This window comes from Rhipicephalus microplus, chromosome 10, assembly GCF_043290135.1.
Source record: "Rhipicephalus microplus isolate Deutch F79 chromosome 10, USDA_Rmic, whole genome shotgun sequence".
NCBI lineage: Eukaryota > Metazoa > Arthropoda > Arachnida > Ixodida > Ixodidae > Rhipicephalus > Rhipicephalus microplus.
The window spans coordinates 84,141,319-84,168,461 of NC_134709.1; the positions used below are offsets into that span (position 1 = coordinate 84,141,319).

Below are 27,143 nucleotides of genomic sequence, written 5' to 3' on the forward strand. Positions count from 1 at the left end.
AATGGTAGGTGTAACCTTAAGAGACAAGAAGAGAGAAGAGTGGATTAGGAAACAAACCGGGGTTAAGGATATCACAGTTGAAATACAGAAGAGAAAATGGACATGGGCCAGGCACGTAGCAAACAAACAGGTCCCACTTAGTACTAGATATAACGATGACTTGCATAAGGCCCAGAAACCTGGAACATTAAAAAGGGTGTTTAACTTAAATTGAGGACGACGAAAAGAGCGGTGGAAAGGAGGGAGAGAGAAAAAATAAGGAGAAAGGCGGGGAGGTCAACCAGACCTGAACCCCGGTAGGCTACCCTGCACCGGGGAAGGGGAGAGAGGGAAGGAAAGTTATAAAAGAGGACAAAAAAAGGTTACTGACTGGGCCAAAGGAAAATGATAGGTGTAACACTAAAGGACGAGGAGAGCGCAGAGTGTATCAGGTAAAAAACGAGTGTTAAGGACACCACAGTCGAAATCAACAAGAATAGTCATGAGCAGGGCACGCAGCGCGGAGGCAGGATAGCCGCTGGTCAATAAGGGTAACTGACTGGATTTTAAGAGAAGGCAAGCACGTGAAGAGGAGACAAAGTTAGATGGGCAGATGAGGTTTCGAAGCTTGCGGGTGGATATAAAGTGGCAGCAGCAAGCACAGGACCGAGTTGACTGACGGGACGGAGTACAAGGCCTTTGCCCTGCAGTGGCCTTGTACTCCAGCTGATAATGACGATGACGACGAAAACGAGAAAACCGGACATTTTTCGGCTGGTTTCCTGGATATAGCCAGCACTTGACCAGGACATAATTAACAGTGTATACAGGAGAGGTGAATCAAATCTAGGGGCAACGGGAAATCACATTAAATACAGAGAGCTTTCGGGTAGTGGCAAGCACAGTCGAGTGGAAAGAAAAAGACAGCATGAATTTCGTCGTCCAGTCATCATAGGTGAATGCGCAACTGACTCTGCGAGTTTTTTACCTTGCGATGTTCGCCGGTGCTGAGCATGGTCTGGTAGCCGAGGCGTCCGAGCAGGTCTCCAGCGCCGTACGAGACCACCGTGAGGGCGGCTTGCTCCGATCTCTCCGGGTTCTCGTTCATCACGTAGTCGTAAACCACCACGCTCGCCGTCACGGACAGCGACGTGAGCGCGCAGTGCCATGCCATGATGGCGCCCACTGGCATGTCCGGCGTCTTCTGCTTGTATGCAAATGCGAGGACACACATACACTTCTTTACTCCGTGCGAAACGCTGTGAAAGCAGTGTTTACGATTAACTTTTAGGAAGCTAAGATATCTGGTGTCGATTTAGCGGTACGCGCAGGGTAATTGCGTTAACAGTGACTTTACTTCTAGCGACATCGAGACCTGACTTTACTGAGCAATAATAGCCAAAACGAGCCCACAGTGTTTCAACTGACTTTTGCGTGTGATAAGTACGGCAAGACAGCCTCAGAAAACAGGCCACCTTCATAAAAATTTGGTAAATAACGCTGCTTTTTTTTCTTTACCTCTCCCGTATTGTTCTGATTCTCTCTAGAAATGCCCTCTTCTCACATGTCCAGATAAAAACAGCCTTGCCAAGAAAAAACAAACAAAGGAGTGCAGCAAAAGAGAATATTATCGTTGAGTGATCATCACATATTCTCAAACCGCTTGAGGTATCTCAGTGAATCAGATCTTATACTTTACTCTTTTACGTTACGTATGTTGGTGCTTGCATTAGTATTTGTTGGTGTATATGTACCTAAACAAAACTGAAAAATTCTGGAGGGGAAGAGTGAGCACCCCGGAGCCTCCCTCGCTACGCCCCTGATTCACGGCTACGGTGGTCACATTCTGGCGGAAAACAACTTAAAAAGAAAGAGAGAGAGAGGAAAAAAACGCCAGTCTAATTTTACTTTGAAGCCCGCTAGGTAACCACAGGGGCGTAGTGCCAGAAATTAATGTGTATTCGCCTCGTATGGCGTGCCTCATACCGCGGTTTTAGCACGCCAAATCCTGGAATATACAATATTAAGTCTGGGCCACTTTACAGGCTCGGGCTGTCGTATTCTGTGATCGATTGCTGTAGCATAAGTTAATCACTAATACAAATGAAAAAAAAAGGAAGCAAGCGAGAGATAGAGTGAGAAAAAGGTAGAAAACAGGATGAAGAGTAGAAAGTGTAAGGAGGAGAACTGATGCGATAAAGATAGCGGGAAAACTAAATGAAAATTACTATAGAAAAAAAAAGACAGACAGTAAGAAGCGGCAAGATATATTGAAGAGAAAATCGAAAAGAGACAAGGAAGGCTGCTCAGTTACACATTTCCTTCAGACTTCGCACCCCTAGTGCAAGGCTGCCTTAATTATTTAGGTTTACTCAATCCCATTTGAAAAAAAATAAAGTGCGATTTGCGGGCTTGTTTTCCATTGTTAATGCTATAATAATGAGAATTGACTATCAGTTCCCAGCAATCCCATTCCGGCATATAGAGTTGGACGCAGCGCAAATATGCAGAGAAAGTAGATGCTCATGACATTGACGTCTTACGCTGTATTTGCTTTAAGGGGGATACGGACGTGACCAATGATATTTTTTTTATTTACCCCCTAAACCTTTAGAGTGGGGGAAGCATTACACTCACGGTACGAGTGGTTGGCGTGACCTTAGCAACTTCCACCACCGGGGCTTCTTTTGCCTGTAGTTGATGCTCGTGCGGTCGCTGGTTGCCAGCAGAGACGCTGCCTGCTTTGGAATCGGTGGGCTTGTCTCCATCCGGCTGAGTTGTCGCTTTTGTTACCCTCTCGGTGTTTGGTGTTCGACCAGCTAAGCTCGGAAGCTGGGCGTGCAGAGTTGGACAATAATGGCTTTGAGGCAGAAGTCTAACGCTTCATCAAACACGAACAATAACATCGCATTCACGTAGTGAATGATGATGAGTGGGCGAAACTCCGGAGGTTCATCGCTAAAGCCCTGAATCTTCCATGAATCTTGCCAGTACACCATTAGAGACGTGAAGAACGCTGTTTGTGTCTATGTACAGGAAAAGCTTCATTCGAAAATTGTAGCTATATTCGAAGCTTCCGTTCCCCCCTCTTTATGACAGCTTTATAATCGGTGAAGTGGAGGGATAATGGTTCTTGGATGGGTCGTGTGGGGTTGCTAACACCTCTTACAAAGTCGTTTGTGCCTCGTGACGTACGTGTTTCGCACATAGGCCACAATTATGGTTAACAGCCGTCGAGCGATAGGTGGCGTTGTGCTCGCGAGCGTTTATCACCACCATCATTATCATGGTTAGAATGGTAGCGCCGGCGGTGACGCCTGGCGTAAAGCACGTGTGGAGGCGCACGTGAAATGAGCGGCTCTCTTTGGCGAGTGGCGGTTGACGCGAATGGTTGTCTCTAACGGTGGGTCTGTGGTGCACGGCACTGCGGGTCTGTGTGCATGGGTCCTCGTGGACCCATGCCGCCTTGTGTGTGTTGTTGTGTTTGTTTTTTGAGTGTTGTACAATTTTGTGTACGGTTGTTTTAGCGTGTTGATCACGATTGTGTATAATAATTTGGCTGAAAATATCGTCGATCTTAAAGCAGCTAAATAAATGTGCGTCGTGTGGTTCGTTCCGCCCGTGTCTACTGTGTGCGTGTCCCGAGCCAGTGTGGGGTCTCTTATTGAGATCGTCACGCTGTACTTCCGCCTGGCGTCATCGCCGGCACTACCGTTCTAACCATGATGATGATGGTGGTGATAAAAGCTCGCGAGCACAACGCCACCTATCGCTCAACGGCTGTTAACCCTGACTGCGGCCTTTCTGCAAAACACGTGCGCCACGAGACACAAACGACTTCACAGGGTGTGTTAGCACCTCCACAGTCGTAATAGTCATCGTCACTAGTGTGGCTATGACAGAAAACGACTGTGGTGGACAACCCAACGCCTTAAGAAGCTTCGCCCCTAAAACGGAGTTTGGTTGCATTGACATTAACGTGACTTCTGCAAGAGGTCAATATGCAATGACGTAACAATATGCCATCATCACGATGTCACAGGTCCCCGAACTTTGCAACGCCTTCATGATGTCAATATAGAAGGTCCCATATGGTACCGTCACATCACGTCAACATAAGTCTTCATCGTTTGGTTAAAGGCGGGCTGGTCCCAGCAGCACTGCGAAACGACGCTAGGTGCAAAAAACTTTCGAGGGGGAGAGGGTCACTACAATCGGATAAGAAGGTGGTTTTCGCCTTCCAGTTAGACTCGCTTGGGGAATTCAGTGGTGAACGGTTGTGCCCCTTGCATTTTCCTACACCAGCGTAGCTATCGTTGGTCGGCCCGCCATCTGCGGTCTCCTGACGCCGTGTAGCTCTCGCCGAGTGGTGCCCCGTCCTCGGACTCCTTCAACCGTGTAACCGGTATCTTTCGTATCTCTTCTCTCCGCTTCACTCGTGTGCGGCCAGTGCTCCGTCTTTTATATCTCTGTGCTATTCTCCATATCTCTCTTCTCCCATCCACTACAAGGCACTGCGCCGTGTTCCCAATAAGGCAGACAAAAATTAGGTGCCTTTTCCCTTTTCAAGAACCACTTACGACTGCTACTTCCAGTTAGCCAAATACGTAAAGCAGCTTTTGCATCGCTCCTGTGTTTGCAGTTTTATTTAGTCGTATTTTCCGAGGGAGATGGGAGGCAACCAATGGCACACCAGCTTTTACAATAACAAACAGTTTTGCATGCTGGCAGAATACCTTTTTTTTCTACTTGGTTGTTATTTCTAAGCACCGGACTCTCTCTGTGTTGTGTGCCTTTATCCACGCCTGAAGCGCCTACGGATGGTACTCCACCGATGCATGTCTATGAATTATGTATGCGTGCGTTAAATAATGATGAACGATTGCTCTGCGCCTTTCCGCAAATACGGGTAAGTGTATGCATATAGCCTGTCAGATCTCTTTACCTTCTATGTTTTGATGCCTCTGAAGATACCCTCACGAAAATCAACAGATAATGAAGCTCATTATGGCACATATAGGGGACATTGCTTGAGTGTTTAACTGTAGTCACGTAAATACGACACATGTGCAAAATAATAAAACTGATAAAAAGTTAGCTTGCCGCAGGACCAAAACCTACAACCTTCGCACAATTCGCCCGATGCTTTGCCAATTGAGCTACAGTGGCAGCCGCTTTGATATCCACTTTATTGGGTATCTATTTTTGTGTTGTGATTGGAGTGTTAGCCAACACCACTTACAGCTATCGTGGCAGGTGTGGAAAACGTTTTGTTGCTAACTGGTTTAACGCAGCTCGTGAGTGAATATCGAGCTGGAAGCTGGCCGATGAACCTTCGTATATAACTACCCAAGACATCAAGTCTACCGGAACGATACCTTCGCTATGAACGAACGAAATAGGACGGGATGAATCGAGCGTTTGGGTCTTTTATTAGGTGCAAGCTAATGGGGTATGTTGAACGCCTATCTGTATAAAGTTGATTATTCACCTATTTTATTTATATTGTGCTTATGTCATAATTACTATACCTAACTCCTATACCACGCAAGCTTTGTGATTCTCATTCGTGCCTATATGTTGAGTACTATATAAATCTCTTATAAACACTCGTTTGTGCCTTTCTGTTTGTCCCCGTCTTTATTGCGTGCTACAGAAGTTTTGAACATATACAGATGCGCCCAGCTATAAGTTTTATTGCTATACTGCAGATAAAACGTTTAAAAATGTCTCTTATGCCATTCTTATGTTCACTGTCTGGTGATTTTAATTAAGTTACGTCTAATAAAGGGAACTAAGCATCAATCAATTTCTCAGACTTTGTTCGTTGGAGATGTTAAACACTCAGCTGACGTTAACAAATGCCCTGCATGTTGTCAATTTGTTGTCATTCCACTCCTGTAATAGCCCGTCAAAAAGGGCTGACAGTATAAATAAATGAAATGAATTCTTTACCGGTGCTGCACAGCTGTTCACCGCTGCTTTGCCAGTCGTGGTCACCTCTGGTTGTGCCTTGGCGTCTCCGCCGGCAGGGACTTTGTTCCCTGGCTCCAGTGACGCCGCACCAGACGGGAGAACCGAGGGAGCACCCGTGAAGACGCCTGGAGGTGCAGCACCAGATGGGCCGGGCATCTCCTTGGCGCCCATCGGGTGTTCGTTGCCGACTGTGCCAGGCTGGCGCAGAAACGAAATATGATAGCACTATTTTAACGCGACAGCGTCCAAGAACATGGTCCACAGAAATTCTGGTGTTGTCGGCGCCGGTGTCGTCGGTCATCAGCGAAAAATCATCATATTGTCCGTGACCGAGACATCGATAAAGATGCATATAAAATAAATAAAGAACTACACTCAGGTTGAGAAACGAAATTAGGCCGTCTGCGTGGCAGGCAAGTGTTTCGCCGCAGAGCCACTCTTTCAATTGAAAGTGATAAAAAATGCAATATGAATATGTTGTAGTGAAATGAGCATCTTTGAAACGTATATTATTGTATGCGTAAAATTGTGCCAGACACCAAAACGTGTGAAATGCGAAACGAGTGGGCTTTTCAAAGGCCCGTTCATTACATGGGGCTCAAACATAGGCTCACGCTTTGCCTTACGGACGTGTTGCGGGTCGTTCACTTATTCGCAAAAGGAACGATTATAGAGTGTCGTGCACTTAACTGTGCTTGCAGTAGGCATTTTAGAACAGTTTGAAATGGTCATTGTTGCGCGCACAGTCGTTCGTTTGCTTACGGTATGGCTGAGGCACACAGCGAAAACCTAAGCCAGCTATAGAAGTTGAACCTATCACCTCCGCCCACAAACAAACAGTCCAGTTCATGCTCTTCACATTGTTCTCTGAGGGTGGAGTGAGTCACCGGCCGTCCGACTCATGACGTCAGTCTGGAGTGCGTGCCCATTGGCGCATGCTTTTGTGCTATATCCGCCTTTGAGGAGGAAATGCCACGGTCTTTTAAAGTTCTATAGTAATGCAAAGAATTGAAATTATAAGCTCTAGGACGTACGTTTTATACTCAGCCACAGCGGCTGCAGCTAGATTGGGGCGAAATGCGAGAAGGCGCGTGCAATTCAATTTACGTGCGCAAAATCATTCTTTTGTACCCTACCTCGGTTCGCCCCATGGTCGTATGTAACGGTTATGCCACCTGAAGGCCCAGGAATTCTTATCATTGAAGTTCAAGCGTATAGCACTGTTCTTCAGGTTTCCTCTATCAATCTAGATTTTGCATCGCGCTTTAGTTTCAGTGGCATGGCGTTTTCTTTTTTACAAGTACCGTGCTTTGTACATTGACGCACGAATCCTGGTGAAAAAGTTTTGTTTCATTCGTGTCACAGATGAATGCGAATATTTCTGTGCTGCCAGCCATGGAGATAACCAAACGATGCCGTGAACAGACCTTCGGAACCTCTGGCTTATCGTTGACAACTTCCTTCGTGGTATTCCCCTGAGCAGTTGTTGCTGGTTGGATGGCAGCCGGCGCGGTGTTTTGTGAAGCCTCTGGTCTGTGGATCGGTGGAAGAGGGATGCTCGGGTTCATCCACACGGGTCTGTTTGTATGAAAGGCGAAGGAAAATTGAGAAGCCATTTGGCCGAGATAACCGATTCAATTCAACGAACAGTGAATGAAGCCATGGAAAGTATTGTGGGCGGCATCTGTAATCTTTAACTGCAGAGTAGAAATGAGAATTTAAGTCTCTTTTTATTATGTATTTGCAGGGTGGCGTGACGCCACAATCCAACCTCGATGTCACGGCTACGAGCAGCCCTGATTAACACTAGCAGGTTTACAAGCAAACAAAACCAATAAAGCGGTCAGGTGATTATGTCACATTTGCAAGAGTGCTGTTAAAACTACAGGTACAATCGCCTAAACTTTCGTTAGCTTTATTGTCCGTTGATTCGTTAGGTTTTATTGATTGATTGATTGATTGATTGATTGATATGTGGGGTTTAACGTCCCAAAACCACCATATGATTATGAGAGACGCCGTAGTGGAGGGCTTCAGAAATTGCGACCACTTGGGGTTCTCTAACGTGCATCCAAATCTGAGCACACGGGCCTACAACATTTCCGCCTCCATCGGAAATGCAGCAGCCGCAGCCGGGATTCGATCCCGCGACCTGCGGGTCAGCAGCCGAGTGCCTTAACCTCTAAACCACCGTGGCGGGGCGATTCATTAGGTTTCACGTAATCAAGAAACAAGCCCTTGCCTATTGCCTTTCTTTAACCGACGATAGACTCTACAGAAGCGAACAAAATCCAGCGGTTACCATTGCCACTGAGTGCTGCTAGCGTGTGAGTAACGGGGGCATACGAAGTTCTTCTTTCATGGAAGCGAATACAATAAGTTAGGACTGCCGCTCAATGTTAAGAGGGTGGCGGTCTACTCAGACACGCTCATAAATTGCAGTCACTTGTTTCGGCAACTTTACTGCCCTGCTTCATTTGCGCACTATTTGTGCAATATAGTTACTTGTTTGAGCACCTTTACCACCCTGCTTTTTTTTTCTCTTCACGACATGGCCAAGAATGACCTTCAGTGTAGTGGTCTGCTTTCTTTATGCGCGAGCTGCATGGCGTAGTTGGCTCCGGTGGTGGCTGTACTGTCACGAGTCTTTATTGCGCTGACTCCACGATAGAAGAACAAGGACTCGCTTCGCTGTTAGACGCAGCTTAACGATACCAACGGACAATAAAGCCAGGAAAGATATAGGGCCTGTTATTAGTAGTCTCTGAATACAGTAGAGTAATTAAGGCATTAAGGGAAATTAATTAAAGTGAACGCTAAAACAACTTGCCCATGGCAAGGGCCGAATCTACAACGTTCAGATAATTCGGGCATCACACATTGTGCAAACTGTCTGAGATAAGGACATGTGGCATCTGCAGCTGTCTGCTTTCTTTCTGCGCTTACTGTTTGCTGTCCCTGTTAGACACATCGCCACATGCTTTTTTCTGAAGATCTTGCCTAAAAATGCTCACGCGTTACAAAGACAACTTCACTCGTACAACAAAGCACAGAGAGCAAGAGCAATGTTTAAGCTAGTGCACAGATCCCTGCTCTAGCTATTCATGGTCACCAGATGTCAGTACAAAGAACACGCAAGGCACGTCAGGTAGAAGGAAAAACGTCCCTAACGTTCACAAGGCGCTTCGTCTGTTGTGAACGACACGTGAATATTTGAGAATGACAGAAAAACATGCATATTAGCTAACATCTTGGAGGAAAATGCTAGACACCTTCCTGTGCCTATTTTGTAAGTAGTTGGTGTTATAAAAGTAGTTATGGCATAATTACGGCTGTCTAAATTGTACAGACATTGTACAGGTTGCATAGCCAATTTCAAGTGCATATAGTCTGCGTATATGCACGTAATTGCACGAAGTACTTATGGTTCGCAAGTGTATCCACTCTATTTTATCGAGAACAAAGCCCTCAACGAAGTTTCATTAGACGTGGCAGTTAATATTTAAAGAATACAAAACAAATAAAGGCGACACAATTGATGCGATAACATCAAGTATTAGCAAGAAAATGGTGAGTTACTGTCGTATTTGAAAAGACATATCAATAAAGATAACCATCATAACATCGCAGTAGCCCTTTTATCGACAGTCGTGTTAGCCAGACCTAATACGAACAGTGTTAGCACTCTTTGTGTTAGGCAGCGGAATGTGAAAACCACTCAATTCTGACACGTGACAATTCTGCGTTTGGTGACGCTTGTGTGAGCAATTCATTTTTCTGTTACGCACTAGGAAAAAGAAAATGCCTACGGTGTTGCCGTGTGTTGATGCATGAGCGGAGGTTTCAATTTGGGGTTGTGAGAGCTACGCCTATGTGACGTTGTGAGAGTAAATTACTAGCAGGATAAGCGAGCAATAAACTGTTGTTGAAAGTTAGAGCTGTGTCGTCTTAAATGTGCCTTCTTTTGTCCCTGTCTTGTCTCTGCTACCGTCACTTATCATATGCCACTCAATTTTGGCTCGCACGGTGCGGTTACGGACGACACGACTCTGACGATAGATACCTCGACATAAACATGGAACCGATGAGGGCGTTGAGAGATGTGGCTCCGAATACCAGCAGGGCACCGTTGAGGTCGTAAGAGTCTAGGAGGAGCAACAGGAGCAGGGGGGACACGATGGCAGACATCGAGAAGGCAGCCTGGTAGAGGTACGAGGCCTGCTGACGCTGTGCCGCGAAATGCAGGTACAGCGTAGTCTCGTCCACGACCGTTGACAGCGCCGCACCCAGTCCTGCACGCAAACCCATCCTGTGGCACATGACTACGGACCTAAGCTGGTAGAGAATGCTGTATCAAGGAGGCTATGGCCTAGAACGAAATTCTGTTCTTCTTGGTGATAGCTCATTTTTGATAGTTCACAGCGCCATCTTCGCCTTTTTAGAACTTAATCCTCGTACATTTAGCGCTGTGAACTATCAAAAATGAGGTATGACCCAGCTCAAGCGAGGCAGCCAAAACCGCTTTAGCTGCGGGCCAAGCAAGAAAGTTATCTCTTTGTGTCCCATGAGGAAAGCTTTTCCTCTCTGTGCAGCCTGAAAAAATCACAGCATACCCACGGAGTGAATGATGATTAGTGAGGTGAAGCATGCGTGCGTGCGTTCGTCCGCCCGTCTGTCCGTCCGTCTGTCTGTCACTCGCACTAGCGCCACCTGCTGAGTGAGTCATACAACTAGGTGGTTACTAACCGGTCACACACATGCATAAAAAAACCAATAGTATAGGGCTTAAGAAGCTTCGTCCCTAAAATCCACTTTCCTACGGTGTTAAAGCAAAGAGACATAAATGAAAAACAGAGAAAAATTATGATACATAAAAAAATTGGCCCCGATTCTGAATGTTACACTGCAAATGTCGTCGAAAGACGTCAGTATTGCGTCTGGAGACAGTGAACAAAACGTTTATTTGATGTTCTGCGCGAGAAGATTGGCGAATGGTGTTCTGGAGGCACTGCGTTAGTGCCTCGAGCATGTAGCTAAGGTGAAAGAGCGCATCGAAGCACATTAGACACGAGCGCCATCTGGCAGTTCAAAAACGAAGGAAGGCGTGCGCGCCCGCGGAGAAAGACGCGCGCATGTCTCGGAGGTGATAAGGTGTAGAACGCAAAATGACAGGCAGATGCCACCATCGTGTCGTCTTAGCAAAGTACTGGAAGCACTTACCTTTTTGAGCATCGCGTCGTAGTGTCAGCGCAGCGTGATAAACGCTACGGTCATTAAAATTACTTGTGTGTTCCTTCTCCAGTATAAAGGCACACATTAAAAAACAACGTGTTGGTATGGTGCCTCAGATATGCGCAATAATTGCTCTTTAATTGACAATCGCACAACTATGAACGCTCAACTTTGAGCAATATTGGTGGGCGTTGCGGATGGGATCGGCCGTTTGGGGCCATTTGAGGTATCGTTAAGGGCGGACAAACAAACAAATGTACAGAGAGACAAACAGACATACCAAAATTGTGCCGTCGAAGGTCCCCAAGAAAGACTATCGTCTTTAAAACTTGTCGGGCTCAAACTTTAACACACAAGCATCTCGTGTGTTTGAAATTTCTGATGACGTGTGCATGGTGTGATTGTAGAATGAGGGCGAAAAGATAAAGTAACGTAGCTAGCTGCATATAATTAGGTTAACAGTTGTACACGTTAACTGTCTGACTTTCCTGGAAACCAGAAATAAATAGGTAACGGTTATTTTAGACGTCAGTCGTTGTAAAACGCGGGAGTGTACGGTGATGTGAGACAATCGTTTTATCCTACCATTTCACTTCATGAAAGCGCACATGTTTATTATCACGTAGAAAGTGGAAATAAAAGAAATCGAAGCTTGTTTGCTTCAATCTCGTCACAGAAGAATTTTCGGCTTCGATTCGGAATGAAGGTTTACACGAGAATAAGGTTCCTCAGACTGAATGCACAAAGTTTCCGTAACTAGATCTATCATTCTCAAAGGTACCTTGGCCTCGTTAAAGTGCTAACTTCAAATGGACTGCAGTCATTGGCGTACCGTCACATGGTATTCCCATCCGTACACCTGACACCACGCCAAGGATTACAAGACAGCTTCGAAAATGGTATACCCACGCACGAATTGACAAGGCAGCTGGTGTGGCTGAGGCACTTCATGCCTGTTGGTACAAGCCATAAGGCGCACGGTGTTTCCGTTTGTTGGCTCCAAATTAACTATTTGATATTGGTGAATATAATGCGGGATATTCATTACATGTTGGAAGTGTACTAAGTTACAACCTAAAAAAAATTTACGCATGGCAGTTCTAATACACCGCGAAACCTGAGGAAGTGCGTAGCCTGGATGTTGTGTCGCACCTCGGACGCGACGCCGACGTAGACCCAAGAGCTCGGCGCCCAAAGCGTCGACCGAGAAGGAGAAATGCAGAAACCGAGGCCCGAGACCCAGGCTGACGCTCACGGAACTTTTTTTATTCCATGTAGAATAGTTCATAATCAAAGGTAGTGCGCCCCCTAAGGGCTAGAGAACCGGTTCCCACACCGGAACTGAAATCAGTACATCACATCATCCCCCGCCCCCTTGAGTGGAGCATGCAGGGGTTCTACCATGCAATGCAATGCGTACGGAACCTACTACACAACATCGGACATCCCGCGACATCTGTTGGTTGAGTACCCACAGCTTCGTTCACCAAAGCGTTACTGCCACCATTGTTTGAGGTAAGCATGTTGGGGTTCCCCGGCACGAGCGGAATCTTGGATGGGGTGACTCGCAAACATCGGTGCATGACTTGTGCGCCATGACTTGTGGTCTAGTGGCTAAGGTACTCGGCTGCTGACCCGCAGGTCGTAGGATCGAATCCCGGCTGCGGCGGCTGCATTTCCGATGGAGGCGGAGATGTTGTAGGCCCGTGCGCTCAGATTTGGGTGCACGTTAAAGAACCACAGGTGGTCAAAATTCCCGGAGCCCTCCACTACGGCGTCTCTCATAATCATATGGTGGTTTTGGGACGTTAAACCCCACATATCAATCACCAAACATGTGCGCCACTTTTCGCTGCCATTTATCGACGGCTTGCTTGTTGCGGCAATTGAAATACGCGTCCTCTACAGCGAGTTTCGTCAGGTTGTTTCCTCTAGCAGATCTCGCTCGGCGAAGCGTTGGCGCAGTCTTGCTTGGCCCCGGAGGCTTGCCGTTGTTTTCGAAACGTTTTAAATATATCAGGTATTATTGCAATTATGTTTTGGTTATTTCAGTTAAAAATTGATACATTACACCTTGCTCCTTCCTTTTAATCCGGTTTTGAATACTGCTAAATTTGTTATGACTGATATTGAACGTGGGGCCCATAAAGTGCTCGGCACTTAAAACCTCACGGTGAATTTCGGTGGGAGATTCGGAGCAGCTGCCGAAATTCGGGAGCGAGCACTCGGATTGCACCTGGCCAAACCTGCCAGTGGAGTACGTGAATTATCAGTATGAGGTTTCTCGGGGAGTTGTTGATGCATACGCCACGTAAACCGGCTCTGTAACCTCTGCGACGTCGCCGATGATCTTTAGGCGTGTGCAGAGCCAGTCAGGGAACAATTGTTTCAAGATCGTCTCGTAGAGCACGCGCGGTTCGTCGGCATCATGGCCGCTGCTCCTACTGTCAGAACAATGCTCTCGCTATCGCTTAGAGCAAGAAGCAAACTAGCAGCTCGTCCAGCAGACACGAACGACGCAATTTTACTAATGTAAACAAGTGCGCAGGGTTTCAAGCAGTGTTGCGAGATGCTACCGAGCAAACAAGTGGATACTCGTCACAAAAGAAGCCGAAAATAAGCGGAAACCTCATGAACTTTCTCATTCTTTAACATATTTTCATTTAGTTAGAAAGCGTCACCCAAATAGCAAGGAGAGTTTGAAAAAAATTACACACCATCGGGCAACCATGGTGGGATGCGAAAACATCGCGGAAGCTGCGAATCGAGTTTTCGTTTCGTTTCACTTGACAACACAATCCAATGAAAGAGTGAAAGAATGTATCGAAGAGAGAGGTATGCCCCCTGAACGTCCCACTGATGTGACACAACGTTCGGCTTCCCGAGCCTTTCCTTGCTCCGCGGCACTGCCGCTGCGATTAGCGCCGATGTTGACGTTGTTCGACGCGTTGCATACACCATTGCACGGAGAGAATGACGAAAGCACAACGAACGCGAATGCCGGTGCACCCTTTCATTCAGTGGGTGAGAGAGTTATATGCCATTATTTGCACTATGCCGACTAAATTTCAAGGCCGAAAGGCTGCCGCAGTGACGTCAGAGGTTGGGGGCCCAGTTGCCCAACTGAGCATGCTCAGTAAGACTTTTTTTTTCACATCTTTTATTCGGCCCAATCTAGCCGCAGCAGCTGCGAGAGCGGGAGCGTTGGTTCTCCTAAAACGTGAACGAAACGCAGGCTTTCCGCCGCGTTCGCGGCGTAACTGGGCCCTCACCCTCTGACGTCACTGCGGCAGCCTTTCGGCCTTGAAATTTAGCCGGCGTTGATTTGCTGCGCCGCACCTTGGAGAGAGGAGGAGGTCGCGCGCTTGCGTAGGAGAGAAGACAGAGGGAGAGTTGCGCACGCGCAGTATGGGTGCGGACGCCGCAGAACGGGCACTGTCCCGAGCATAAGACGCTCTCGCATCTAAAATAATTTGTACAGCCAACTATGAGCCAAATCACAGCGCTACGTTTTAGTGTTGTCTCCAGGACAGTCACCCTTCTGTTGAACGCACGTTTGTCTGCGCGTGATTAACGTCAGTTATCGATTGCCCCAACATATCTTTGACGTCAACACTAAACCGCTGGCATGCGCACAGGAGATTGAGGCCAGAGGGGGTGGTAGCGAAATATGAGCCACGCATAGACTTAGTGAGGGAGGGGGGGGGGGCGCTGCGATGAACTCTCACTGGCTTTACCTTCACGCCCTGTGTTAGGAAACCCTGCACACGCCTATACGCTCAACTACTCAGTTTTATTGTCAAACAGAATTAATGAGCGACAAACGCATATCGGTGAACGTGGTGATCCCTGAAGTAAACATAGTAGCTAGAAATATGTCCATAAGCAAAAAAAAAAACGCCACAAGCGACTGCAAAATTTCACAAGTGACATCAACGAAAAGGGAAATGCGAAACCGCTTAAACGGAACTGGCAACTCGGCATTGACGAGACACCGCTTCAAAAAGCGCTCAAGACAACTGAGTTGCCAGACTGCACATGAAATGACGGCACCACCTTGCCGAGGTTCCAGAGAAATCTACTTCGCAAGATGGAGTAACGCGGCACTCTCGGTCAGGGAATGGGAAATAGGTGGGGGGGGGGGAGGGGGGGGCGGTTGCTCTGTATGGACTATAGGAATGCAGATTCTCAGAGTCGGGGCAAGAAAACTTGCTCCAGCTGGTTCTCGCTCGAACCATAAGCTATTTTTCTTAGCTGCTGTGCATGATTAAATAAGGGTTCTGAATCACTACCAACAACATCATGTTCGACCGAGCAAAAATGCCATAATCACTGATGCAACATACCACGATGTTCAAGATTTTGAACTAAAACCAGAGACAGAAGCATGGGTCTGTATGGGGAGATTCAGTCATATATGTGTCATCGCATTTGATCGCGTATAAATTTATCAGTCTGGCCGTCTTGCAAATCGCCATTCACTTCTTCGGATTTAACACGGGACGGCTTTCAGCTCTCCCATAGTAGAGTACCAAGTACTTTAAATCGTTAACCACTTTTTCTAAACGCAAATCGTTACGCACTTTTTCTAAAAACAAACGTGTCTAAGTACGAATCAAGAGGATTTTTCGGGACGGCTTTATGCTTTCCCATAGTAGAGTATACCAAGTACTCTAAATCGTTAACCACTTTTGTTTTTAAACACACAGTTTGTTCACGTAAGGAATGGCTCATTGCTGTTCCGTTGTAGGACACGAAGTATTCTAAATCGTTCAATACTTTTAAATGCGAAGCATTTCTTAGTGAACTGCGGCGACTTTGAGCATATCTATCTATCTAGCCGCCTACGACTTTTAGCTCTCCTGGCCTTTTCAATGATGGTATCAATACCAAACTTGATATGGCATAACATGACTCTGTGAAGAACATATCTGTTTAGTCATAACATGAAAATCACGAGATGTATGTCATGACTGTCATAATTTACATTTCATGGTTCTGCAACTCTTTCGGTGGTTTCATTCACATGGCATGTTTCAAAACTGGTATCTTGCCTGTTACGCGGATGCTAAATTAGGGTGGTCTTGAGCCATGATGCTAGTTGAAAGGCCAAGGAAGCGGGAGCCCATGTAGCAAGTCAGCACTTTACAGCCCCCTAGCGGCGATCGAGAGAGGAGAAAAAAAAAGAGGAAGGCAGTATCTCCTAAATAGTACAATAGATGGCACTGTCTCAAAGAGGTACACACAAACTGGAGTTGAGTGAGGATATTCTAAATGGTGCTGTACCACTTCTTTCTGATTGGCTGCTGCTCGGGTTGTGTCTGGGTGTGCGATGAAGGAGTGCCTTTGTCAGTCTCCTGGATCGTCGCAGTACGTGGTGGATCGTTGTTGGGGCATGGACGAAGCGGAGGGGAGGGCGCCGGTGGCTCGTGCGCATCGCCAGGCAGATAAGACAGACAGACAACCAAACGGACAGATGTGCAGACTGACTGACGAACGGACATACTGACGGACATTTAGCACAACTCATAATTGACTGCATGGATATGCTGCAATTTTTTATCGATGTAGCCTCATGATGTGTAAGGCCGACGGGACGGCTTTCAGCTCTCCCATAGTAGAGTACCAAGTACTCTAAATAGTTAACCACTGTTTCTAAACACACGGCTTTCGGCTCTCCCACCGAAGAGTACCGAGGGCTTTAAATGATGAACCACTTTTTTCTAAACGAACTCTACGTCTTACAAGTAAGCAAATGTCATGATGTTATGTTGAATTGTATTGTCGCGAACTGTCTGTGGTACACTCGTAAGAAGCAAAGGAGGAAAAGGGGTATCGAGGTGTCTCCTTTAGAGGAGTAACTAACGTGCCACACCCATTGCACCATTTTGAGAGTAACTGCGAAGGAGTAACCGCACTCTAGCGGTTACTCCTAAAAAGAGCAACAGTCAGCAAAAGAAAAATGAGGTTTTTAGTTGGCTGAACCAGCTTTCCGAAGCACGTGCTGACATTTTGTCAAATGTACAATCGATGTGCAAGCATGACATTCAGAAATAAATTTCGGAAAAACTTTCAACACATGGGATTCACACTCATGACCACTCTGTCAGCCTGCGGGCACACTAACCTTTGCACCACACCACGATACGGCACCGGTTGAAAGGAAACAGACTTGTGTAGGCACCAATTGGTCGTTTGCACACGGCGCGAACATCCTTGCAGTTACTCAAGAAAAACGGGCGCTTTACTCCACAAGGAGGAAAGTGCCCGTTCTTGCCGTGTTCAATCTTTTGCGCGAATCCCGTCTTTAGGGTGAGCAAAGGGCCCTTTTCGGGGGTAACTGCGCAGTTCCTCCACAAAACGTTTTAAAGGATATGGTTGCAGGTAAAAAAAAAAAAAACCTTGAGGCACTGCAAGGATATAACCGCGAGGGTATAATACACTTTTCTGAACGCAAATTGTTTGTCGGAGAGGTAGTGATAGCTGTAGGCGAATTTGACATTTCCTTGATTTTTATGTTGTAACCGCGTCTCGTTAGACCTAATTCTGCCTTCCGTTATTCGTAAACGTCTCGCATATCTGCTGCAGGCATAAAAGTTGCACAGGAGAAACGCACCGCAGGAGACTGCGATCGCGGGCACCACCAGGGAGAGGCTCCCGATTGCGAAGCAGGCTATCTGGCCCACGCCGATCAGCAGGGCGCCAGCGACAGACAGCAACCTCAGCGACATCGTGCGGCACAGCGCCGTCGTCACGGGAACTGCGAGTTGGATAGAACCATCAAGCGATTCCACTGGGTCGCTTGTGAAAGTCTGGTAACCAAAGCGCAATTTTACTTTGAATAACTCATTAATGACTCCCCATCGTCATCCATTACTCGTTTTCATTCCCGTTTCCCTCCCCAGAGTATATATATATATATATATATATATATATATATATATATATATATATATATATATATATATATATATATATATATATATATATATATATAGTAGCAGGCAAGAGCCTAGAGCATACTATCGCTCCGGTTGATCTATCTGATTTCCACTTTTTTACCAAAGATGGCACTTCGATGAATGGATGGATATGGCTGTACCCTTTAGATCGGGTGGTGGCTAGCGCCACCAAGCCGTAATACTTAATGAACCCAAAACCATATTTATTTTTTTCCCTTAAAAAGTGAGTTTGAGGATTCGTACTTTGCAGTGAAAAGTTTCATTTTCACTCGTGCCTTGACTTTAGCCACCAATCAGATAACCTCCTTCTAGTTAAGTCTACTTACTTAAAATCTATTTTGCCCTCCCGGTCCCTAAACCCCAGTGCTTTGAAAAACTCTGCGCCATCATCCTGAACTATAGGGTGAAGCCCTTTACAGAACATTATCAAGTGTTCGGCAGTTTCTTCTTCCTCTCCACACGCACTGCATACTGTGTCTACCCCTTCGTATTTGGCCCGATATGTCTTGGTGCGCTTCGTGTGCAGAGTCGTAGCGCCACAATGCGTTGCTTTGGCTTCCTATTACCGGTGCATCTTAACCAGTGTAGTGAGGCTACTGACCGGGTCGCGGGATCATATTCTGGCTGCGGCGGCTGCTTTTTCGAGGGAGGCGAAAATGATGTAGGCCCGTGTGCTCAGACTTGGGTGCATGTTAAAGAGCCCCAGGTAATCGAAATTACCGGAGCCCTCCACTGCGGTATCTCTCATGTTCATATTAGTGGCTTTGGGATGTTAAACCCCACATAAAAAAAAGGTCCACTATCTTGCCCACTGGGGCGTCCACATCATGCAGGAAAGCCACCCCTTTCGAATGTAGGAGCTGACGTGGCCCAGCAGATCCGCCCGCCACCGATGCTTGCATTCCCGTTCGTGATTTAGCGCGGCTCGGAAGGCTGCCCGATCATCGGTACGCAGTTGCTGCCGGCACTCGCCCTCGCGGGCCTGCTTTTATTGCGGAGCATTTTATAGTCGCACCTACTCGCAAATCGCAAATCTGGCGTCGGTGACGTCGTCGACACCACCACTGCACATGCACGCGTATCGTGCCACATGTTCGCCTCTCGTGCCAACTGTCTTGTGCCAAACATACCTAATTATGTGACATTAACGCTACACCCCCCCCCCTCCCCACCTCTCGGCGACAAATTCCCTCGAGTTACACTGTGGGAAGATGTGGGCAGCTTTTTTGTGCTCGGTGCCCTTGTAGAGTTGTCCTTGGCATACCCATGTGGAAAGTTTCAGGATTAAATAATGCGCCCGTGCTCGGCGTGACGGCTATGACGGGATGAAGGATGTCAATCACAACGCAGCCAATGGCGCGCGTGCTTGGGTACGGCGCTGAGAACGACGTAACCGATAGCCCAGTCAAGAGAGACGGCTCGTGACGCCACTGCTGGACGGATTTTCGTTGCTCCTAGCAGCATACAGCTTTCGCTGTTAAATACTATAAGGTGAAAAAAAGAATAAAAACGCGCGTTCGCCTCGTCGCGCTAGATTGCTGAATGGATGGATGGATGGATGCTATGAGCGTCCCCTTTATAACGGGGTGGTGACAAGTATGCCACCAGGCTTGACAAAAAAAAAAAAACCTTTTTTCTTTTTTTTTATGTTGGCCTAATGCCTCTACTTCGATAAATTCTATCTTAATGGAAAAAAAAGGTAAATTTTCAGCTTAAGTTCTCTGCCATTTACGGCACACTGTCCATATTTTATTTTTCCAATATTTATTTTTGTCCTTTCTCTCTAATTTTCTGCCACCAATACTCTAACCGTCTCTTACTTATTTCAATCGCGGGTGTGTTCTGCTTTCCATTGTTGTCCCTAAAACCCAAGGCTTCCTGTAGGCTCGTGCCCAAACGTACACCTGGGTGGATATCTCCACATTCAATCAGAACATGCTCCGCCGTTTCCTTATCTTTCCCGCAGCATGTGCATTGTTCTTCTTCTTTACTGAATCTTGCTTTATAACTACGCGTTCTAAGGCAGCCCGATCTCGCTTCAAACAGTAAAGCGCTTCCCCTTGAATTATCGTAAAATGCCTCCCTCCTTATTTCATTTTTGCCCTTTCGGTAGTTACTCAAAGCCGGTTTTTTCTCCATAGCTGCCATCCAGTAAATCCTCTCCGCCTCCCTGACTTTTCCCTTAACGCTCTTTGTTGACATATGGCTCACAATACCAGCCGTATATTTACTAGTGAGTCTTCTAGTTCTTTTTCTCCACTGTGTGTCCACGCTCTTCCTATACAAATAACGGAACACCTTCTCTGCCCATCTACTCTCCTTCATATTTCTTAGCCTTTCTTCGAACCTTATTTTGCTCTGCGCTTCCCTCGCCTCAAAACCTGCCCACCCCATATCGCCCTTTACAGCCTCGTTTGTCGTCTTCCCGTGAGCACCCAACGCGAGGCGTCCCACAGTCCTTTGATTTACATCCATTCCCGATTGCACCTCTGCCCTCATGCACACCACTGAGTTCCCAAAAGTAAGCCCTGGAACCATTACACCCTTCCACAGACCTCGAAGCACCTCATACCTATTGTATCCCCACAGCGCTCTGTGCTTCATTATTGCCGCATTCCTCTTTCCTTTTGCTGCCGAGGCTTTTTCCTGTACCTCCATGTATCTATCACTCTCATTTACCCATACTCCAAGGTACTTGTATTCACTTACCCTCGGTATTTCTTGGCCTTGTATGGACACCGTCTGATCACAGGGATCATTGAATACCATCAATCCACACTTCGTTACACTGAATCCTAGTCCAAGAGCTTCACCTTCCCTTCCGCATATATTCGCCAGCTGCTGTATATCATCTCGACTGTCCGCAAATAAGACGATATCGTCCGCATAAAATAAACCTGGAAGCTTCTGCTCAATCATCATGCCGCCCTGTTTGTGTGACAGATTAAAACCAATGTTGCTACCTTCTAGCGCTTTTTCCATACTCACCATGTACAGCATGAATAACAGCGGGGACAAAGGACATCCCTGTCTCAGACCCCTGCTAACCTCAACGTTCTCTTTGCTACGCATTCCTTCCCACTCTATGCAAACTGTATTTTCTCGGTATATCTCCCTCAAAAGCTGTATACAGTCGTCGCCCATGCCCATTCCTTTCAATATATCCCACAAAATTTCCTGATTAACGTTGTCGTATGCCCCAGTGATGTCTAGAAAAGCCACGTACAAGGGCCTATTCTCTATTTTAGATATTTCTATACACTGAGTGAGAACAAACAGGTTATCGTCTAACCGCCTGTCGACTCGAAATCCGTTCTGAAGTTCTCCCAAAATATCGTTATGTTCGGCCCATGTTTCTATTTTCATTTTTACTGCTTGCATCGCCAACCTGTATAGTACCGATGTAATGGTTAGTGGTCTATACGAGCGAATCTTGTCCTTTTCTCCCTTGCCTTTTCTCCCTTGCCTTTAAAGTTCATTCTACTTTGTCGCCAACTGTCCGGTATTTGTCCGTCCTTTAAGCTTTTTTCTACTGCTTTTAACAATGCTTCTTTAGTGTTTATGTCCTAGTTCGTTAATGAGGCTAACGGGAATCCCATCTAAACCCGCGGCAGTGCGCTTTGGAATTTTTCCTTCGGCCTTTTTCCAGTTGAAATTATCAAGTACTAGCTCTTCCTCTGTTGCTTTCTCCGCCACACTTTTACTCACCGGGGAGATCCCCTGGACGCTCTTTTGAAACGAATCGGCTGTTACCTTTTGGATGTAACCTAGCGCTTCGTACCCTTCCAATTGATTTCCTCCTTCATCTAGAATATGTTGTTGCGTTGTGACAGACTTCCTACCTAGCGCCTTTATGTGGCTCCAAAAAATCCTAGGCGCGGCCTCCTTTTTTTCGTGTATCTCTGTTATCCAGCGTTCACTTTCACCTTTAATTTTTGCCTCTACCAATTTCTGTACATGGGATTTTTTCTCTAAATATATTTCCCATATTTTTTTGACTTCGTCCTGCGGCCGCTTCTCCTTTTTTGCCTTTCTATGCTCCCGTGATGCTTCGCGTCGCTTCTCGATCGCCTCCCGGATTTCCTTGTTCCACCAACTTTTTGGCTTCCCTTTTCCTTTCCAGCAAACAGTTTTCTTCTCTTTCCCTATCTCCTTCGTCATTAGATGTAACAGCTCACTATACTCCCAGTCCTTGCCTGGTATTTCGCCTACTTCTTCCTCGACTCTTGCGGCTATATTTATTATTTGTTTGTCATTTAAATACGAGCTGCCAGACTTTGATTCCATGCTCATATTTTCAGTTTCGTATCCCATTTGTAATGTTATTCGTTTATGATCACTACCCAAGCTGTTAATGCCTTCCTCGTCTATCCTCATTTCTGTCAGTTTGTGGTAAATTCTTTCAGTCATGAGACAATAATCAATACTTGATTGCTTGTTTCCGACTTCCCATGTGATCTGGCCGTCACATTTAGGCCCCGTGTTAACTATCTCCAGACTATGTTGCTCGCAAAGATCTAGTAATAACTTCCCATTGGTGTCTGAATATCCGTCAAGGTCATGTATGTGGGCATTCATGTCCCCTAGAAGGATGATTTTGGCCCCATTACCAAATTCCTTAATATCCGCACTCATGCAATCCACTATCTCCTGATTCTTTTCTCTGCAGTTATTCCCCGTCCACAAGTAGGCTACCCCTAGCCACGTTTCCCTTCCACCTACTGTGCCCAGAACCCAGAGGTGCTCTGAACACGTCTGTTTCACTCTAATCCATTTGGCTCCGCGGTGAATTAGCATTCCTACACCCCCACCTTTCCTTTCCGATATGGTCCTGTTACACCCTTCCCAAACATAATTTTTAATATGTGGTGGCTCTTCCAAGTCTCTAAGGTGTGTTTCTGTAACCGCATACACGCCTATCTGTTCTTTGTTTAACTGCTCCTCAATCTCTAACCATTTTGCCTTCTTTCTGCCACCCTGCATGTTTATGTAACTAATTGCAACACGCGCCTTTTTCCTTTTTCTTTTACCTTTTTTCTGGTTTTTCGCAATTCTACCTGTCAAAGCGTCCTCCTGGTTGTTTTCCCTGTTACGAGCTACCCCGGACTCCGAAGGGCCCGTGAGCCCCCCAAAAAAGCTACTGCGCGTCCTGCCAGTCGCCAGCCCACCTCGTGTCCAAGCCTCTTATCGAAATGAATCTTGTCTCTTTGGAATCCACCCCACCTGTGCACTTCCCTGTTTAAATCCACTACCTCGAAACCCTTCTCTCGACTAATTCGCCATATCTCTTTGTTTGCGTCGACAACCGCTCTTTGCAGGTTGAAGTTGCGTACTGGTACTTCCGGTACTGTGCATACTACAATTTGCACCTGGGGGGACACGGTGCGCATGTCATCCACCCCTTTCGCCAAGGTCGTCGCTAGTCCTGACGATTCTTTTTTCAGGACGTCATTTAACCCTCCCGCAATTACAACGAGGTTACGATTGTTAGCTTTAGCTGCGAGTTGTTCACCCGCTTGACTCATTACTGTCCCCAGCGTTTGTCCTGGGAACGCTGAAGCCCCCATGTGGCAGCGCCCTCCACAAAACTGTGGCCGGCGCATGTACTAAAACCGAACATTATCTGGACGCGCTCTCCACGTCTCGGCGAGCGGAGAGTGTCCACTTCTAAATTATTTTTCTTACATCGTGATCTGAACCTTTGATTCCTTGCCCAGACACTTGCACAACTTTGAGCTTTCTCGGTTTTACAGGGAAGGCACCTAGTGGCGTCTAAATTCCTAGGCTTTTCAATAGTTATGTAGTACGTCGTAGAACATACAACTAAAGGGGCGATTGGAAATTCGACATTAGAAACGAGGAACAAATGTGTTTCAGGTATACTTCTTAATATGTGAAACCATCGTGCTATCTGAACTTGGAACATGGCGGCTGGAAAACGAATTAACGTTAACTAAAATAAGGTATCGCTTTCAAATAAAGTGCTCATTGTATTCTGGTGCAGTGCTTAGCTGAATTCTACGTGACGTAAGATAAAGACGAGGTTATTACGTACGATGACATGTGGTAAAGGTATGATGAGGATGTTTCAAAGAGCGCCGCAAGGACACCTTAAAAGACGACGATAAATAGAAGGCGTTGTTTATTCGTCACAGCGCTGTTAATGAAGACTTAATAAAATAGGAGGACTAGAGTGCTTACATAGGCTGATTGGTGCAGTTAAATTCCCACTTGCCTAGAGTGACCGAGCACGCGTGATGGTGGATGCTGGTGCCATCCATAGCGGCTGACTCGTGTTATATACAAGCAATGAATAATATCCCAAAACCACCATTATTACACGCCGTAGTCGAGGGCACTTCAGATATTGCGACCATCTGGGGTTCTTTAACGTACACCTAAATGCCAGGCCTCGACCTATACGCCCTTATCTAAAATGCGGCTGCTGCCGCTGGGATTCAATCCCGTGACCTGAGGGTCAGCATGCAGTTGAGCATCATAACCACTACACCACCGCAGCGGTCTTATCTTTACGATTCCGTTCAGGTTTGAAACAAAGCAAAAGGACCTAGCATGCAGTATGAGTATGTTTCATATCACGGCCCCAGTCTCTGCAGTTTCTGCGAGGAGGAGGAAGAATAAACGCTTATTTTTCGACCCAGCGTAGCGGTGTAGGTTCCGCGTCCACCTTAGCTGGGAAGTCTCTTCATTCCAGGAACCCACTGGCCTTAGCTGCCTCCCTGGCCCTGGCGACGAGACGTCGTTGTTGGTCCAGGTCCTCCAAAGCGAGCTTGGCCTTCCACATTTCGAGAAGGTTTTTCGTTTTCTTTAACAGCGTCGCAGGTATTCGGCGGAGGCGATAGATCTGTATGCGTATTGCATGGACACTCGAGGATCAGGTGGGCCAACATGTCAGGTACGGCACAAATCGGGCAAACATATTCATGTAATGTCGGGTACAATCTGTGCTTTAGTATGTCGTGTGTGTGTATGTGTTGCTCTGCATTCTTTCGCAGTTTCTGCGAAAAAAAAATAAAAGATGCCGCGGCTGTCGGACACTTCAGGCAAGCATGATGCAGACTGGACATGTCCGTCGAGGAAGAGAAATGGCGTGAACCATAGGACAACAGGACACAGACGTAGGCGCGTACTATACGCGTTTCTGCACTGCTTCTGGTTGGGACTAGATGCATTGCAAGCTTACTGCACTGCACGTGCATCCGTGTGCGGCCAGCTTATGAGTAGGCCCAAGCAGGATGTCACGCGTGTACATCATGACATGACGTAACTTTACGATATCATGACGACTGCCTATGGCCGGGGTGTAAGTCAGAATTTTTTTAGATACAAAACAGCTTTTGCTCAGGACTGGATTCGTCCCTCGGTGATCATCCGCTCCCCGACTGCGCGTGCGCGCCTCTACCCCCTCTCCTGCACTCGCTCGCGTCATTGCACTCTCCTAGTAGCACTGGTTGTTCACTTCGCGGCACACACGGTAATACACACAAATGGGAGAGCGGTGACATAAGCGGTACCCAACATACACGCGACTCCACATACAAATGCCACATACCCAGTAACCCACTAATGGAAAGAACAAACAGAACCAAATGATGCACACCAGTGTTGCTTCGCAGCCCCGCATGATTTTCTTTAGTGGGAGATTGTGTAATTTTTTCGGGGGGGGGGGGGGGCTCCTTGATCTGAAGTGGGGGTCAGAAGGCAAAGGTTCATTCTGAGCTCTGTATGTCATTGCAGAAAAAATTAGAGGCGGGGGAGACACTGGCTTTGTGCGCCACCCCTGTCTACGCCACTTGCACGGCCGCTCGATCCTCCATTTGGGGGTAGGTCGAGCGGCCGTGCCACTGGCGTGCGATGACGCTTCACGGTAATGATGCTATATATGGAGATATTCCGTCTCATTCACGTCGACCTCTGGTTCGCGCTACTGCTCGTTTTCCGAAGACGTAGGTTCACGTATGCTATAAAGACGTATGCAAAAATGTAATGTAGCTGCGGGAAATGCACCGCGTACTTACAAAGCGTGTATGTCATGCTGTAGATGAAGGCATTCGTCCAGGCAACCGAGCCCTTGTCCGTGGTGGAGAACGTCTTGTCCACGGCGTGGAACATGACTGGCAAGCCCCGATGCAGCAGCGAGCAGCAAAAGATGTTCCAGGCGGCGGCCCATGCGACCGTCCAGCTGTATTGGCTATCAGGGGCAACGTCCAAGTCATCCGGGTTCGACGGCTGCCGTTGCAGCTGTAGCTGAGCATACTGCGCTTCTGCGAACAGCAGCTGACGTTCCTGTTGCTCGGAGTGATGCTGGCCATTCGACGGCACTCCGGGTGGCCGTTGTGCCTGTGTCAGCGCTGGATGCTGTACGTCGTGACACGGCTGAGATGAACGCCGTCGATCGTCGGTGGGTTGCCCGGGCAATAGCTCTGGCGGAAGCGGATTCACTTTTGCCATGTTTCCTTGTAATCAGGCGGGTGACCTGCGCAGTTTTGAAGGCGAAAAGTTGAGATGCAGTGGCACACATAGCATTTTTTTATGACAAGAGGAGAGAAGATTAAGCTATATATCATGTATGTTTATTGCTACATTTTTTTGTGTGCCTGTCATATACACACGTAAAATCTAGAAATATTGGAGGTCAGAGGTGGTGAATGCTTCCCCCCTCCCGTACCACACGCCGTCACTCATATTGATTACCCTCCCCCACCTCGGAAACTTTCGAGGGGAGGATCAATATGATCAACTGAGAAAAAAAGGGGGCTTACATCAAGTGCCTTCGATACTGACTGCGACGATGGCGATACACTTACATTCATTACAATACGTGCGAGTAACGTTTGAGAAGGTTTCCACGATGTAGATTAGAGCTATCGGAAGGAACTTCTTTTTGGGAGCCTGTAAGTCATTTGACCTGATGCACATGCGTGTTACTGACGAAGGATTTCTGTTGCAAAAAGGCGACTTAAAAAGGACATT

General features: G+C 46.9%; 2 protein-coding genes across 2 annotated transcripts in view; both read right to left on the reverse strand.

Annotated features, from left to right (window-relative positions):
* LOC142774310 (uncharacterized) overlaps window positions 1-6,356 on the reverse strand; it is a 61,992-nt gene extending 55,636 nt beyond the window's left edge. The window contains exons 1-3 of the mRNA XM_075874706.1: window positions 5,935-6,356; window positions 2,617-2,811; window positions 968-1,183 (exon numbers count right to left, since the gene is read on the reverse strand). Coding sequence (XP_075730821.1) covers window positions 968-1,183; window positions 2,617-2,811; window positions 5,935-6,126 — 603 coding nt within the window. The 5' untranslated portion in view covers window positions 6,127-6,356. The remainder of the gene's footprint in view (window positions 1-967; window positions 1,184-2,616; window positions 2,812-5,934) is intronic.
* Window positions 6,349-26,675, reverse strand: LOC142774311 (uncharacterized). The gene is made up of 5 exons (XM_075874707.1): window positions 26,189-26,675; window positions 17,804-17,947; window positions 10,019-10,247; window positions 7,383-7,533; window positions 6,349-6,357 (listed from the first exon to the last, which is right to left on the reverse strand). Exons 1-5 carry the CDS (start codon window positions 26,619-26,621, stop codon window positions 6,349-6,351), a joined length of 966 nt encoding a protein of 321 aa, XP_075730822.1. The 5' UTR covers window positions 26,622-26,675.
* Between the last annotated feature and the right edge of the window lie 468 nt (window positions 26,676-27,143).

Coding starts and splice junctions, on each gene's coding strand:
- LOC142774311 (XM_075874707.1), bottom strand. CDS start 26,621: ATGGCAAAAGTGAATCCGCTTCCGCCAGAGCTATTGCCCGGGCAACCC. Junction 17,948..26,188: donor CAGCATGACATACACGCTTT/GTAAGTACGCGG, acceptor TCCAACTCGCAG/TTCCCGTGACGACGGCGCTG. Junction 7,534..10,018: donor GGTTCCATGTTTATGTCGAG/GTATCTATCGTC, acceptor TCATACAAACAG/ACCCGTGTGGATGAACCCGA.